General features: G+C 50.0%; 1 protein-coding gene across 2 annotated transcripts in view; it reads right to left on the bottom strand.

The window, feature by feature from the left end:
* Window positions 1-16,323, bottom strand: part of ANKRD33B (ankyrin repeat domain 33B) — a 93,293-nt gene extending 76,970 nt beyond the window's left edge. For both annotated transcript variants that reach the window (XM_001086061.4, XM_078004618.1), the window contains exon 1: window positions 15,809-16,323. In XM_001086061.4, the coding sequence (XP_001086061.3) occupies window positions 15,809-16,162 (354 nt within the window). In that variant the 5' untranslated portion in view covers window positions 16,163-16,323. The remainder of the gene's footprint in view (window positions 1-15,808) is intronic.
* Window positions 16,324-17,026: the final 703 nt, after the last annotated feature.

Below are 17,026 nucleotides of genomic sequence, written 5' to 3'. Positions count from 1 at the left end.
TAAAAAAAAATTTCTGTTCCTAGTCATCCCGTGACGACTTTATTTTAATCATTTAATTCTAATCATTTAATTTTTTTAATCATAAGATAGAATTCCATCAATTTTTAGAGCTAGAGATAATCTATTTGAGCATCGATTAATTTTCCAGATAAAGACCCTGGCATTTTTTGAGTGAAAGTGACTTTTTCAAAGTCATGCACAAGTAGTTATATTCAGAAATTTTAAAAACTACATACCTCTTCTGCAAGTAGAAAGACACTCAAAATACAGAATTTCAAAATTATCCCTTCAACACGTGATACTGTGTTTTAATAAAGTTCAGGAAAATCTATTCTTTTCCAAAAAAAAAACATTACTCACAGTCTTCTTGGATTTTACTGATAGGAAACATAGCCTTCCTGTCTATGTTAGAACTCACACACCCAAACCAATCCGTAAGAATGATACGAGTATTTAAGTATTTTCAAGGTCCCTCTGCCAGATTAAAACAAGGGAATTTTTAAAAAAGGAGAGTATCTTTTTTTTTTTCTTTTTCTTTTTTGAGACACAGTATCACTTCCCTTGCCCAGACTACAGTGCAGTGGCATGATCACCACTCACTGCAGCCTTGACTTCCTGGGCTCAGGTGACTCTCCAGCCTCAGCCTCCTGTGTGACTGGGATTATAGATGCATGCCACATGACCAGAAAACTTTTGTATTTTTTTGTAGAGATGGGGTTTTGCCATGTTGCCCAGCCTGGTATTGAACTCCTGGGCTCAGGCAATCCACCCACCTCAGCCCCTCAAAGCGCTGGGGGATTAGAGGCATGAGCCACTGCGCCCAGCCAAGAGTATCTTAAATATTCTTAGACCCAATAAAATTATTAGTAGAGTCACTGTAAGTCACTGTCTCTAACAAATGAGATAGGTTTGGGGTTTTTCAAAATTAACTCAAAACACTTGTGCCTCATAAACAAACCCGATGGTTCAAATTTGTTCACACTTGATAAAATTTAAAAATGATGATTTCTATTAAAAAGAAATGGACCGTACCTTCTCTAGCATATCTTAAGTAATCGAATTTTTTCAAGAAATGTATTTAATCTACTTTTCCCCAACTCCAATTCAGTCCCACCCTCCACCCCATGGGCCCTCTCTGATCAAGGGCTCTCCTATCTCCCAAAACCCTCCCAAGAAGATCTATCTCTTCTGTGTCCCCGTGTGGGCCCTGCCCCTGGCTGGGTGATGGCTTTCTTGTGTGATAAAAGAACGCAGTATAAGGGACTAAGTTTAGTCCAATGCTTCCTTCCATATAATGTAACTTCACACGCTGCTTTCCTCGGAAGTCAGGGGCCAGATAGTGCTAAAGGAGAAATTCTGTGGTTGGTGGGTGCTTCAGCTTCTCTTAGGCAGCACTCTGTGTGCAGCCTCAGCCTAAGGGTGGCCTTGCTCATAGGCAGGGTGACTATCCCAGTTCCCTGGGGACAGAGGGGTTTCCCAGGATGCAGGATTTTCAGTGCTAAAAACAAAAAACAGGAAAGTCCCAGGCAAACCAGAATGAGCTGCCTGCCTACAGGACCTGTACTTGCAGCTGGAAGTGGCCTTCCACCCATCACAGTGTGTGAAAGAGCCTCAGAGACAGCCTGGTGCAGTTCACTCTTCAACAGAGGACATGCAGGTGACAAGGCACTGCCCCTTCCCTCACTCCTGAGGGCCCATCCCAGGCCGTGCCAGCTTCCCAAAACATGACTCTTATGTGTCTAGGGCCTTTGCACTCGCAAGGAAACACGTCCCCCAAAGACCTGGACCCTCCAAAGCATGGAAGTCAGCAGGGAGATGACTGAAGGACCCCACGGTGCCGCAAGGTGGGGTCAAGGTCTCCAGTGAGGTCAACTGAACCCGGCTCTACATGGAATTCATTTCCTAGAAACCTGCCCATTATCTAACACCAGAGACAAAAGCTGAATTCCCAGTGCCAGCAAAACTGACTGCAGAGCTATGTCACTGCTGCTATTTTTAGGAGATGACTATTGTCCCTCGAGTTTTAAAATGCAAAAGCTGTAAGGTCTAGAAGGAAAGGATGCAGACTGACCCTCCCGCTACACATGGAGAGGACCAGGCCCTTTGGATGGCTGCCTTGACAGTGTTCAGCGGAAGCAGATGTGGGGAGAACCCGGGAATCCACCACAGTCACCTGTGCAAAGCCCAACACCAGACAGAATCAGTCCCTGCAAGACCCAGGATGGACCCCGACTCCAGGGGTCTTTGCAGTAACTGGTACTCAAGGGAAATGCTGAAGAAAAGAGAAAGGCGGCCAGGCATGCTGGCTCACGCCTGTAATCCCAGCACTATGGAAGGCGGAGGTGGGTGGATCACTTGAGGTCAGGAGTTCAAGACATGCCTGGCCAACATGGTGAAACCCCGTTTCTACTAAAAATACAAAACTTAGCCGGGTGTGGTGGTGGGTGCCTGTAATCCCAGCTACTTGGGAGGCTGAGGCAGGAGAATTGCTTGAGCCCGGGAGGCAAAGGTTGCAGTGAGCCGAGATTGCACCATTGCACCACTCCAGCCTGGGCAAAAAGAGCGAAACTCCATCTCAAAAGAAAAAAAAAAAAGAAAGAAAGAAAAGGGAAAGGCTTGTGACCATCCCCGGCACGAGCTTCTTCCCCCTCCTTGAAAAGCTCTCCTCATGCCACTTCCGAATCTCCTCCCACTCGCGATAGGCTTCTGTTCCATTTCCTGGGCCAGCGTCTCAGGCTCTACCCTCGCGTCATCAGAGGTGCCCACAAGATGCACCAGAAGCCCCAGCACCCTCCTCTGCTCCCTTCTGGGCTTCTCCCCATGGCACTGGCTGCCACTTTTAAGTTACAAAAGAGGCCTCACCATGTGGATGTGCTATTTTCTTAACTACTCCTCTTTGGTTAAACATTCACTTTGCTTCCACTTTTCCCCTTGGCTAAAATGGAACTAGCAGTACTGGAAAACCATCTGGAGATTCATTCGCCCCTAGAAACAACAGCTCTGTTTACTGGGTGTCTATTATGGCACAAGCACGTTCTCTATAACTTACTCGTTAATTCTGCCTAGAACCTCTAGGAGGTGTTATTACCTTCAGAGTAAGCCTCCCAATTTCTAGATGGGGATCTAAAGGAACCTGAAGATCAAAAGATCACGGGACTTGTCCAGGATCATGTAACCAACAAACTGGATTTCTACTCTAAGAAAAGTTCTAGAGCTCCTGAAACTTAAATGTATGTGCAAATTGTCTCAGGACCTTAAAATGCAGATTCTCAGGGGCCTGAGATCCTGCATTTGGTAGACGCTCCCAGGCGATGCCAATGCTGCTGGCCCATGAGCCACAGTGAAGGTAGCCAGGTTCTGTCACCCAATATTTCCAGGGAGTTCTCTTCCCACCTATTAACAACTAGGTCTGACCCTGCTTTCATGTCCAAAATTTGATTGATTGATGGAAGCAAAGCTACAGAAAAAAGGTCATGTGTGCAGCCTTTCACGCTCATTCAACTTTTTATTTTGAAATAGTTACAGCCCCACAAGAACTTGTACCCTTCACCTGCCCTCCCCAAAGGTAGCATCTTGCACAATTACCATATAATAACAATGCCATGAACTTGACATTGCTGCAATCCAAGCAGCTTATTCAGATTGCACCTGTATGCACACAATCGTGCGTGTGTGTGTGTGTGTGTATACGTCCGTCTATGCACGTAGCTTCCTGTAACCACCACAATCAAGGCACAGAACGGCTCCAGCACTGAAAGGCCCCCTCCAGCTACCCCTTTGTGGTAACACTTTTCCCCTCCCCACCCTCGGCCCCAGCAGCCTCTGATCAGTTCTCCGTCTCCACAACGGCATTATTTCAAGACTGTGATGTCAATGGAAGCACACAGCATATAACCTTCTGAGACTGGCTCTTTCCACTCCCTGTAATTCCCTGTCCTTCCTTTATTTTTAAATCAGCAAGAGTAAGTCAGTGTCCCCGTGAAGGGAAGCAGAGCGGCCTGGAAGTGCTTGAATGTGCAGCAGAAGGTCTCTGGAGATGGTGTCAGCCATACTCTGGAAAGCTACAGGAAGCTCTCCAACTTAAATAGGGGACTCTGTCACATTTACCCTTAGCTTTAGCTCTAAAGGACAGAAAACTGGTTTCATTTGCCAGGCTCTGTTTACTTATTCATAAAGGTAAGGCCCAACAATGGCATAGAATTAGGACTACGGGGAAGGAGTAATAAATCCAGCAAGACCTTTTTTTTTTTTTTTTTTTTTTGAGACGGAGTCTCACTCTGTCACCAGGCTGGAGTGCAGTGGCGCGATCTCAGCTCACTGCAACCTCCACCTCACGGGTTCAAGCGATTCTCCTGCCCTGCCTCAGCTTCCTTAGTAGCTGGGATTATAAGCACGCACCACCACATCCAGCTAATTTTTGTATTTTTAGTAGAGATGGGGTTTCACCATGTTGGCCAGGATGGTCTTGATCTCTTGACCTCATGATCTGCCCACCTCGGCCTCCCAAAGTACTGGGATTACAGGTGTGAGCCACCGCGCCTGGCCCGCCAGCAAGACTCTTAAGTGAGAATTGTTTGTTTGTTTCTTGGAAACAGGGTTTCATCGTGTCATCCAGGCTGAGTGCAGTGGCACCATCCTAGCTCATCCTCAGCCTTGAATTCCTGGGCTCAAGTGATCCTCCCACCTCAGCCTTCCCAGTAGCTGAGACAACAGAGCTGAGACAACAGGCATGTGCCACCACACCTGACTAATTTTTAATTTTTTTTTTTTTTGGTAGCGACAGAGTCTTGCTATGTTGCCCACGCTGGTCTTGAGCACCTGGCCTTAAGCAACTCTCCTGCTTCAGCCTCCCAAAGCGCTGGGATTACAGGCGTGAGCCACTGCACCTGGCCAGTTTTAAAATGTAATAGGATGACATTCTTATAGGATCTCTTTGTAATCTTTGTTATAACTGTGCTATAATCTGTTATCCTGTATTTTCAAATTTGTGCTATTTCTCTTTTTTATGACAACTATTGTCAAAAATATCTATTTTATTATTACTTTCAGAGAATCAGCTTTTGTCCTGGATCTATAATCTTCATCGTTTCATCAATTTCTGCTTTTCATTTGATTATTTCCTTCCTTTAGTTTTATTCTACCTATAATTTTCCTTCAAGATATCACTTTTGCTTTTCCCCACAAATTTTGATATGTAGTATTTTTATTACTTTTCAGCTCTAATTTATATTATGGTTTCCCTTTTTACCTAGGAGTTTACAATTGTGTTAGATTTAGAAAAAAAGAAATTAACCAAATTCAGAGAATATGGTGTTTATGACACCACTTTTTTGCATTTTCTTGAGCTTGGCTTTACAGACTACTGGGCTAATAATTCTAAATCATAACCATGTGAAATTTTTCTCCAGATTAAGTCAAGACAATTCCATATGTAAAAGAATACATAAATCCTAAAAGGATTAAAAGAAATAAGGGTGTAGAAAAGTTATTAAAATATGTGAACAAAGAAAATATGCTTCGTTCACAAAAGGTGGCACTCTTTTAGACAGCCGGTGGATGATATGTGTGTATGTGTGTGTATTCACATGCTCACTCATGTTTGTGCGTGTGTAAAGGAGCCCATGGGCAAGGAAGGAGTTGATGGCTGTCACACAGACCTGAAGAGCATGACTGAGAAGATGCCCCTTTTAGTCGTGACGGGGAATGGAGGGGTATGATGGTGTTACCTGTTTGTAGATCTGATGATGTCAGAGTTTAAGATAAAGCAGGGTGTCAGGAGTCCTTGATGTAATTAAGTATGTGATATGGTTTCCCTGTGTCCCCACGCAAATCCCATCTCAAATTGTAATCCCCACATGTCAGAGGAGGGGCCTGGTGGGAGGTCATTGGATCTTGGGGATGGATTTCCCCCTTGCTGTTCTCATGATAGTGAGTTCTCACAAGATCTGATGGTTTTAATGTGGCACTTCCCCCCTCGCTCTCCCTCTCTCTCTCTCTCTCTCTCTCATGACACCATGTAGTAAGACACGCCTTGCTTCCCCTTCGCCTTTTGCCATGATTGTAAGTTCCCTGGGGCCTCCCCAGCCATGCGGAACTGTGAGTCAATTAAACCTCTTATAATTATAAATAAAGAATATAATTATAAATAAAGAACTGCCCAGTTCCGGGCAGTTCTTTATTTCTTTATAGCAATATGAAAATAGACTAATACAGTATGTATGTCCATAAAAGAATTGGAAGAGTTTTTTTGTTGGTTCATTTTGTTTTTGTTTGTTTGTTTTTTGAGATGTAGTCTCACTCTGTTGCCCAGGCTGGAGTGCAGTGGCGCGATCTCGGGTAACTGCAACCTCTGCCTCCCAGGTTCAAGTGATTCTCCTGCCTCAGCCTCCCAAGTAGTTGGGAATACAGGAGTTTGCCACCACACCCAGCTAATTTTTTGTATTTTTGATAAAGACGGGGTTTCACCATGTTAGTCAGGATGGTCTCAATCTCCTGACCTCATGATCTGCCCACCTCAGCCTCCCAGAGTGCTGGGATTACAGGGGTGAGCCACCGCGCCCAGCTGGAAGAGATTATTTTTAAATGATGTCCCTGAATTTAAAGGACAGCTGAAGGTGGATTTTTCTTATTTCTACTAACTCAGAGATACAGAAATTGAGGTAGAAGTGAAATCCCATGTCACAGCTGGCTCAGTGGCAACTGATTGGATTGGAGTGGTGGGATTTGAGAGCAATTTCAAAGAAACAGAGAAACAACAATGTATGCTTCCAGAGGCATATTTGTGTTGGGTCTGATGAAACTCAGATCAGAAGCAGGCCTCTGATCACACGGGAATGAAGAATGAAGCATTTCCCTCTGGCCTCTGTCTCTGGGATGCTTACCTGGCTCTTGAATTAGGACCCATACCTCTGGCAAGGGACATTCCAGCTGGGAGAGGCACAGACAGGGAGGCCCAGGAAGAAGCAGGCATAACCATGTCAGCCTGTGCTCAGCAGAGGTGCCCAGTGAACGGTGTTAAGTGCATTCACAGTGGCACACTTTTTCTGAGACAAGGAAAGATAGAAGTCGCATTCCAGTGTCCACTTGGGGAACAGGCCCAGACCGGGCTGCCTGTCACTAATGCTGTGGCATGGGCAGTGGGTGAAGCCATGTGTTGTGGGGATGCGAAGTTTCAGACTCAGATTGCACTGGAACTGCCTCCTGGTTCCACCACGGGAGCGCCTATGGTACCTCCCTGAACCTGTGACTTCATCCTTTCACCACAGACACCCACGTCCACATCTCAGCGCTCCGAGAGTGGAATGAGATGCTCTGTGCTAAGGCTTCTCAAAGGCTCCATTGCTCCCAAAGCCCCTGGCAGGTTTTGCTGAAAAGTAGGCCCTGACTCAGCAGGTCTTGGTGGGGAGGGCTGGGATTCTGTACGCCTAACAAGTTCCCCAGCAGGGAACCCCCTGCTCCGGGTCTGAGGACCCCACTTTGAGTTCAAGAGTCTGCACCAGTGGTTGTCAATGTTGGCTGCACACTGAACTGACTCTGGGAGCTTTAGAAAATACGGATGTCCTGGCCGGGCGTGGTGGCTCACGCCTGTAATCCCAGCACTTTGGGAGGCCGAGGTGGGTGGATCATCTGAGGTCAGGAGTTCGAGACCAGCCTGGCCAACATGGTAAAACCCCATCTCTACTAAAAATACAAAAATTGGTCAGATGTGGTGGCAGGTGCCTGTAATCCCAGCTACTTGAGAGGTTGAAGCAGGAAAATCACTTGAACCTGGGAGGCGGAGGTTGCAGTGAGCCAAGATTGTACCATTGCACTCCAGCCTGGGCAATAAGAACAAAACTCCGTCTCAAAAAAAAGAAAAAAGAAAAAAGAAAAAAGAAAATACTGATGTCTTATCTCACCCTCAGATTCTCAGTTAATTCTGAGATGTGGCCTGGGCACTTGGACTTTTACAGACCTTTCCAGATGATTCTAATGTACAGTCCAAGCTGGGAACCACCATCGCTGGGAGACTACCTGGTGCAAAACACCTCAGAAATCTGGACTCACATTTTTTTAAACTTTGTCATTGTTGTTCAAATTTATCCAAATTTTGTTTTTTTAATTTATTTCAGAAAACTATTAACTCCTTGAGGTGATGGATATTTCCTCAATCTAAAAAATCAGAGCTGGAGATCAGGACTAGGAAACGAAAAGCACGCTCTGGGGTCCAGGCGCAAGCCCCAGTGTGGACACCTGTTGGCTCAAATAAACACTCAAGAGGCCAGGTGCGGTGGCTCACGCCTGCAATCCCAGCGCTTTGGGAGGCCGAGGTGGGTGAATCACCTGAGGTCAGGAGTTTGAGACCAGCCTGACCAACATGGTGAAACTCCATCTCTACTCAAAATTCAAAATTTAGCTGGGCGTCGTGGTGCACGCCTGTAATCCCAGCTACTCAGGAGGCTGAGGCAGGACAATCGCTTGAGCCTGGGAGGTGGAGGTTGCAGTGGGCCGAGATCGCACTACTGCACTCCAGCCTGGGCAACAGAGCGAGATCCATCTCAAAAAAATAAATAAATAAACAAATAAGATTTTAAAATAAGTACTCAAGAAACCCAAACGCAGCAGAGCCCCCTCTCCATTTCACACTGAAGATCAGGGGCAAAGTCACAGACTGTGGGGGAAATCAGCACTGTAAGTACAGACTTGAAATGGGTTATTCTACCTGTTCTGTTTGTTTTCATATTGGCAGCTGACCAATAATGATAATAATTACAATATTATAAACACAAACACACTTATATCAAGGAATTTTTTTTTTTTTAAGACGGAGTCTCGCTGTGTCTCCCAGGCTGGAGTGCAGTGGCGTGATCTCGGCTCACTGCAAGCTCCGCCTCCCGGGTTCACGCCATTCTCTCGCCTCAGCCTCCCAAGTAGCTGAGACTACAGGCGCCCGCCACCACGCCCGGCTAGTTTTTTTTTTTTTTTTTTGTATTTTTAGTAGAGATGGGGTTTCACCATGTTAGCCAGGATAGTCTCGATCTCTTGACCTCGTGATCCACCTGCCTCGGCCTCCCAAAGTGCTGGGATTACAGGCTTGAGCCACCGCGCCCGGCCAAGGAATTTTTTTTTAAAACTCAGTGCCTGTTTTCTCTTCTTTAACGAGTCCTAATTGACAAAAAAAAAAAGATATTTGGGTCATGTTGTTAAAGAATCTCATTGAAAAGAATAAAGGAGGCCAGGCATGGTAGCTCATGCCTGTAATCCCAGCACCTTGGGAGGCCGAGGCAGGAGGACTGCTTGATGCCAGGAGTTTGAGACCAGCCTGGGCAACATAGCAAGATCCTGTCTCTACAAAAAATAAATAAAAATTAGCCTGGCATAGTGGTGTGCACCTGTAGTCCCAGCTACTCAGTAGGCTGAGGTGGGAGGTTCATTTGTGTCCAGGAGGTCAAGGCTCAGTGAGCTAGGATTATGCCATTGTACTCCAGCCTGGGCAACAGAGTGAGACTCTATCTCAATATAAAATAAAATGAAGAAGCAATACCTGACAAAGCAGCCACACTGCATCAGTCAGAAAACTCCTGCAAATCCTACTGACTCCTTCGGACCTCAAGCTCCCCTCCAGGGACTCCACGGCTCCCCAGCCCCAGCTCAAAAGCTAGAAGCACACTGCAGACCACATGTCCAGCCTGAGATGCCCCAGAGGGAGAGCTCATCAGAAAACCCCTATCAAAGTCTCATCCTTATTCTGGCAGACCAACTGCAAAAATGGCTAAAATTATTCCCCTCCCTTTATCCACACCTCTCTTGTTATGTGACTTTGCATTGAGAGGAGTCTATTTTCCTACCTCTTGAATCTGGGCTTGGCCTTGCGGCTTGCTTCAGCAGAAGTGATACTGAACCTCAGCCAAGCTGAAGTATCATGAGGCCATATTTGCTCAGCCTGCTCTCCTGGAACCCCCTACCCCTGCCACGGAAAACAAGCCGAGCCAGCCTGCTGGAGGATGAGAGACCAAAGGGAACAACGATGAGTCCTCCCAGTTAAGACTGTTTTGGTCTTGCCATTCGCAGCTGACCACCAGTTGAATGCAGATGAATGAGCAAACCCAGCCTCCGTCAGCTAAGCCAGGCCACCCCCAGTAAAACATTTACAGTTGCAAACACCCGTGAGATGTTGTAGCTATTTGTTAGGCAACATGATTGTGGCCACAGATGACTGACACTCTTATATCAAAAACACATGGGGGCTGGGTGCAGTGGCTCATGCCTGTAATCCCAGCACTTTGGGAGGCCGAGGTGGGTGGATCACTTGGGCTCAGGTATTCAAGACTAGCCTGGCCAACATGGTGCAACCGCGTCTCTACTCAAAACACAAAACTTAGTCGGACGTGGTGGTGCGTGCCTGTAATCCCAGCTACTCAGGAGGCTAAGGCAGGAGAATCGCTTGGATCTGGAAGGTGGAGGTTGCAGTGAGCTGAGATCACACTACTGCACTCTAGACTGGGTGACAGTGCGAGACTCCAACTCAAAAAACAAACAAACAAAAAAAAAACACATGGGCATCTCTACTGCTGCTAGACCCAGAGCACCCCCAATCGCCCACCTGCCACCAAACCCACTTCAGCTGAGTCCTCCTCTGACTCCAGCCCCTCGGACTCCCGGTCTAGCATTCTGCTCAATTCGCCCTCCTCATCCCCTTTCTCACAGTTCAAAATCTGGTGATGCAACTAAAACACTAGCATACATGCCTTTATTTATTTATTTTCAAACGCGGGTTTTGTTCTGTCGCCCAGGCTGGGGCGCACTGGTGCAATCTCAACTCACTGCAACCTCCGCCTCCTGGGCTCAAACGATTCTCCTGCCTCAGCCTCCCTGGTAGTTGAGACTACAGGCGTCCACCACCATGCCTGGCTAATTTTTGTATTTTTTTTAGAGACGGGCATTCACCACATTGCCCAGGCTGTTCTCAAACTCCTAGGCTCAAGTGATCTGACTGCCCCGGCCTCCCAAAGTGCTGGGATTACAGGAAGGAGCCACCGCGCCCAGCCTAACATACATTCCTAAAAAGCAAAGCAAACCTCTCGCTTGTGCTTGCAGGCCCTCGGCAAGCATACAGAGGCCTGAGGTCAGAATTAACTTTCTGTGGTAACTAACAAGAACCAGAGAAGTCACTTTCTTTTTTTTTTTTTTTTTTTTTTTTTTTTTTTTTGAGACGGAGTCTCACGCTGTTGCCCAGGCTGGAGTGCAGTGGCGCGATCTCGGCTCACTGCAAGCTCCGCCTCCCGGGTTCCCGCCATTCTCCTGCCTCAGCCTCCTGAGTAGCTGGGACTACAGGCGCCCGCCACCGCGCCCGGCTAATTTTTTGTATTTTTAGTAGAGACGGGGTTTCACTGTGGTCTCAATCTCCTGACCTTGTGATCCGCCCGCCTCGGCCTCCCAAAGTGCTGGGATTACAGGCTTGAGCCACCGCGCCGGGAGAAGTCACTTTCTATGCTAATCAGCCCATTTCAGTGCACACACAGGCCATGAGCACGGAGGCCCGGTAAGGATGAAGGACTGTTCCAGTAACTGGAGTCTCATTTTAGGGGAAAAGTGATTCTGAAGCTTATAAATCTTTCTGAAGCATATAAAAAAATAAAATAAAATAAAAATAAAATTTTCTCACATACATTTCAAGATAAAGCCCTGATCATAGCTATAAATCTATGAAAATGAAGTTTTAATTTTAAACACCTCAAGAGTAAAGGGAAACACCCACACTGGGTGTGATGTGGGCTTTCCTGACCTAACAAAACAAACCAATGGAGGGGCCTTTGGAAAACGTCACCAAGAGACCCTGGAAATTTAAATATACAGAAGCGGGCCAGGCACGGTGGCTCACACCTGTAATCCCAGAACCTGAGAGGCCATGCAAGAGGATCACTTGAGGTCTGGAGTTCGAGACCAGCCTGGCCATCAGGGTGAAACCACATCTCTACTAAAAATACAAAAAATTAGCCGGGCGTGGTGGCGCACACCTGTAATCCCAGCTACTCGGGAGGCTGAGGCAGGAGATTCACTTGAACCCAGGAGGCGGAAGTTGCAGCGAACAGAGATTTTGCCACTGCACTCCAGCCTGGGTGATAGAGTAAGACTCAGCCTCAAAAACAAACAAGCACAAACATGCAGAAGCAGAATCCCATCAAGACAGGAGTGCAATATTTTAAATTGAACACATATTTGGACCTAATTAAGTCCAAGAGCTGTCTGACATTTAAACTGCCCTTCTGCAACAATTAAAACAGCACACTTTGTTTGTTTTCACTGTCATCTCAAGAGCCACCAAGGCCATAAAGGTGAACTTCAGGTGATAATAAGTGGAAGAGAAGAATTAAGAAAAAGAATTATGGCAGCTTTCACTGCCTCAAGTCAGAAGGAACAAAACCACCATAAATCCAGACGAGATCAGGAGCACCCTTTGAATGTTTCTGGGCAATTATTTGACAAATATTTACATGTTGCATATTAAATCATGCAATGCTTTTAGAGCAATAAATATTTTAGAAGGAAAATGGTGTGCTGAGCCACATCCAACATTCTATCAATCTCAGGAGGCAGGAGAGAATGCACTTTCTTAAACAAAACGCATCTGACCCTTAGTTACCCAGACCAAATGGAATGCCTGTCAGCTCAGGCAAAGCTCCCTTCTTAAACGCCCAGAGATGAAGAGCTCAATAAGCACGTCCCAGAAAAGTTTTGACGCCTTTTGAGATCATTTCCTCCTAGAAAGGCGGCTGTGGGCTGTACCTGTGAGCTGTCGTTCTGTCATTAATGCAATTACCCCTCCACTGCACCAAAGCTCTCCCGGCCTTCTTTAAGGTTTTCAATATCACTAATCATGATAAGCCTGGAGACCAGGCTCCAACGAGGTTCCCACCCCAGAGTCTCTGCACACACTGTTCCCTCCGTCTAACTCCTCTTTCCCCTAGATACCATCTCTGCTCAAATGTCACCTGCTCTCTAAATGATCATCCTATTTATAATTTCAGCCCTCAATGTCTGAATGCCTACATTACCCTTGTTCAGCTTTCAGGTTCTGTAGGCTTGGAGAGGAAACAGAAAAGCATCCCAGGGAAGGTGCCCTTAAACCAGGAGCCTGCAGGCAGTGAGGGAGTGAGCCATGCTGCCGTCAGGGAGACTGGACACCGTCATGCGAAAAGCAGTCCGTCTCCCAGTTTCCTAGGTCTTAGCTAGCTGCTCTTCCTCTGCAAGTTCTTTTCCTCACTAAAAGGCTAGGACTCTCAAAGGCAGGGACTGCTGGATTCAGCTTTGAGTCTGCTAAAGCACCTAGCGGGAGCACAGTAGGTTTGCAGTAAACTTTAGCAATGACTCACTGCATTTACCACAGAGCGGGCCATCAGGGCTTTGCCACACTTGATTCTTTCAGCTGTTTTTCAGGAAGATGTCTGATCAACAGCCTTGAGGCTCCTGCCTCACTCCCCCCACTGACCCCCCAAAGCACAGAACACAGGTCCTGCTCCCTCTGATCCAAAGATGAAGGAGTCCAGGGGTCTCTAAGTTAGCAGGCTATGTACGGGCCTACATCATTATTTTACGTGACACAGAGACACGAAGTCTTCACTTCTGCTGTCATCAAGGGGGAAGAAAAGCAGAGAGAGAAAAAGCCTTGCCTGGCAGAAGACAAAAAACAAAACAAAATAAAACTGGAAGGTGCTCTCTTCCAAGCCAAGAGAAGGCAGGTGAATGAGAAACAAGATGGTGAACACAGGCCTGGGGCCGGGACGGTACTAAGCCATTTTATGCTCACATCCTAGGAGGAGAGGCTGCCGTTATCCCTATTTTACAGATGAGGAAACTGAGGCAGAGAGCTGCTGGGAGGCTGGAGCTAGCCTCCCATACCACAGCCCTCCCCTGCCTCTCTGCTGTGTGGCCTGGAGACTCAGTCTGTTAGGCTCAAGCCCCTGGGGATGGTTTACATTGCTGTCAGTTTTCTCCAATGCAGCTGTTTTCAAACATTTACATTTTGCCCCTAAAGGAAACATTATATAAAGCTGAGCCCAGTGGTGCCCTAGAGTGGGGACTGGGCGAGCCAGGCCCCTCCTGTGCCCATTCCAGCCCACTGGAGGCAACCAGGCTGCCCAGGAAGCAGGAGAGACCCACCCCTCCTGTTCCTTTATGAGCTTGGTGGGGCTTCCTTTAAAGCTGGTCCCCATACCGGCTTCCAGAAAGCAAGGTTTCTGATACTCACATTTGTGCCTGAAAACTCACAGTTAAACCAAATGTAGAGCTTGAGAAACAGGCCCTAGGACTTCGGGAGGGGCTCCAAGCCCTAATCACATGCCAGCCAGGGCATCTGTCGCCCGGGCTGGGGGAGGGGGCACTGCAAGGGGAACAGCAGCAGGAATTACAGGACTCCAGGTGATGCTACCCACGGGGACCCCACATCTGATCTCACTGCCTAACACATGACAAGGGCAGACCCTTCCTCCAAGTTCAAATGCTGTGGGATATGGTTTGGCTGTGTCCCCACCCAAATCTCATCTTGAATTCCCACGTGCTGTGGGAGGGACCAGGTGGAGGTAATTGAATCACGGGGGCAATGTAGTACAAGCAGAAAGTGACATTCAAGGGCTTCCCATCCACCTAAGCCCAGCCCAAACCACAGTCAGGGCAAACCACCTGCCCCACCCACTGCAGGATAAACCAAAGGCACAAGGTCACCCCGGTCCCCAAGTCAAAGCACATGTTTTCTATCAGCTGCAGGCTCCTGAGCAAAAGCATTTGCATTTGTGCTAGGCTGCATCTGCAGATACAAGGTACCTCGGGGAATATAAAAATCAGGTGAGAACGCTGCCATTTGCCCACTGAGCACAGACTAATGGGCACTTGGCCATCGTGGTCTCTCTGCAGTTTTCCCTTGAAGTGCTTTGCTTGGTGGAAGGTGTTCCACCAGCCAGTCCTTCTCAGGTCTTCTTAAGTCAACTTTTTCTTTTCTTTTCTAAACATCTCTTGCTTTCTCTGAGTCTGGTCATAACGAATGGATAGCCTGTGCCTGCCTCCACGCCGCCTGCCCTCCCGGAGTGCCCTACCCCCGCGGCTCTGGGGCTCTCCCCAGGCCCTGCCTCTGGGGAGCCCCGGCTGTCTCTGGCTCGCGGAGGTGACCGTGCGGACAGACCAGTCAGAGATCACGTTGGCTGGTCGCGGCGCGGGCCACAAGGCTCAGCGGAGGTGGGGGTAGGGGACCAAGCTGTCCCGGCGAGGGAATAAACTGTTGCTTCCTAATCACTGCGACTGGAGGAGCCGATCTGAGCCCCAGCGTGTTAGAACAAGGGCGGCGCGAGGGGCCCAGGGGACAAATGGGGCGCTGGGCAGGAGGGGCTGTCTCCTGCAGGCGAGAAGGAATGGTCCCCTGCCAGGGGCCTGGGGAAAGGTAACGGTCAGGAGGGGCCCGGGTTGAAGAAACCCCGCAAAAAGCCAATCCTGGATTGCAGCACTGGCCGCCAGCGCGAATTCAGTCAGGAGGTCCCTGGGGGCCGGTAAACGAGAAGGAGATGGGGTGAGGACGCCGGACTGGCGTTTCCTGCCGCGCTGCCACCGCGGGCAGAGCAAACTGCTCCTCCCCGCACCGCGTCCCCCAGCCTGGGACGGGGAGGCCACCTAGGGCACCCCACACACCGCGCTCCCAAACAGCGGCGAAAAGGAGCTCTGGGCGGCGGCTGAGTGACCAAGGGACCCGTCCGGAGCCAGGACCTGGGAGGCGCGGGGATGTGGTTGGGAGGAGGGGAGCGGAGCAGTGGGGTGCTCAAATCCTGCGGGGACGCCCGCTTACCCGGCCGTTGCGGTCAGTCTCCTGCGCCTCCTCGACGCTCACCCCCCGCCGCAGCAGCGTCCGCAGCAGCCCCACGTTGTTGGCGCAGGCGGCGCGCAGGAGGGTGGCCGCCTCCGGGACGCCCTCCGGGACGCTCTCCGCGCTCTCGACGCCTTGCTCCTCCTCATCCTCGAAAGGGTAGAAAGAGTCGTCCGAGGCGATGCTGCGGGTGTCGGGCAGACTCGAGAAGTCCTCAAACTCTTCGTAGTCAGTGGGGTCCTCCTCGACCTGCGCTCCCCGGGGTGGGGACGGCGGTGGCGGGGTCATGCAGCGCGCCCCGCCGCCCTCCGGCCCGGTCCCGGCCAGCAGCACCATGCCTGCGGCCGGGGCGCGGGCCGGGGGCCGGGGCGCGGGCAAGGAGAGCGGGACGCGGGGCGCGCGCCGAGGTCCCCGCTTCTCGCTTCTGCGTCCCCAGGGAAGCCGTGGCCCGCGCGCTCCAGCTCGGCGGAAACCGGCGCCAGGCGGCTGCGCTCAGCGAAAAAAGTCTCCGGAGGCTGAGCGAGTCCCTGGGGTGGGCGGGACCGCGGGGGCTTTCCGAGGCGGGGCGGGGCGGGGCGCAGGGACACGCCTTCACCCGGGGCCTTCCCCGGGGCCCGTTCCTGGCCAGAGTTCAGAGCCAGGCACGCGCTCTCCCGAGCGCCGGGACGGGGCACCTGGCAGCGTTGCCCCAGAGCTGGGGACAGCTCGCGCAGGAGAAACAGAAGCAATCACTAAAGAAGCCGAACCCGAGTCTCGGGCGGCGAGCCGCCCCGCCCCCCCTCCGCCGGCCCGCGGGATGGGGGCGGAGGTGGCGGTGGGGGGACGCCGGGGTGGAGCCGGCCTCCAGCTTCGGGAACTTGGGACCCCTGGAGCCGACCCCCGCCAAGGACGTCGGGCCCCCGCGCCAGGGTGGGGCCAGTTTCTCCCGCGGCTTCGGAGGTGCCGAGCGAGTTTTCTCCCTTCGGGGGATCCCGGGCTTTGGGGCGGACTCCACCCGGCAGCGGCTGCTTTGAGGCCGGGGAATCCCCGGGGCGCTTGGCGGGCGGAGGAGGCGGGAGCCGGAGCTGAGCCGTCTACCTGGGACCTGGGCCAGGGGAGCGCTGCGGGGGGGCTGCCACTCTGAACTGGGGGCCGTCGGCTGCCGTGGGGGAGTCCCAGCCGGGAGGGGAGGACGATCCTGAGTCCCCCGGTCTCGCAGAA

The sequence above is a fragment of the Macaca mulatta genome, chromosome 6, assembly GCF_049350105.2.
Source record: "Macaca mulatta isolate MMU2019108-1 chromosome 6, T2T-MMU8v2.0, whole genome shotgun sequence".
NCBI lineage: Eukaryota > Metazoa > Chordata > Mammalia > Primates > Cercopithecidae > Macaca > Macaca mulatta.
This window is presented reverse-complemented; position numbering and strand designations above follow the sequence as displayed.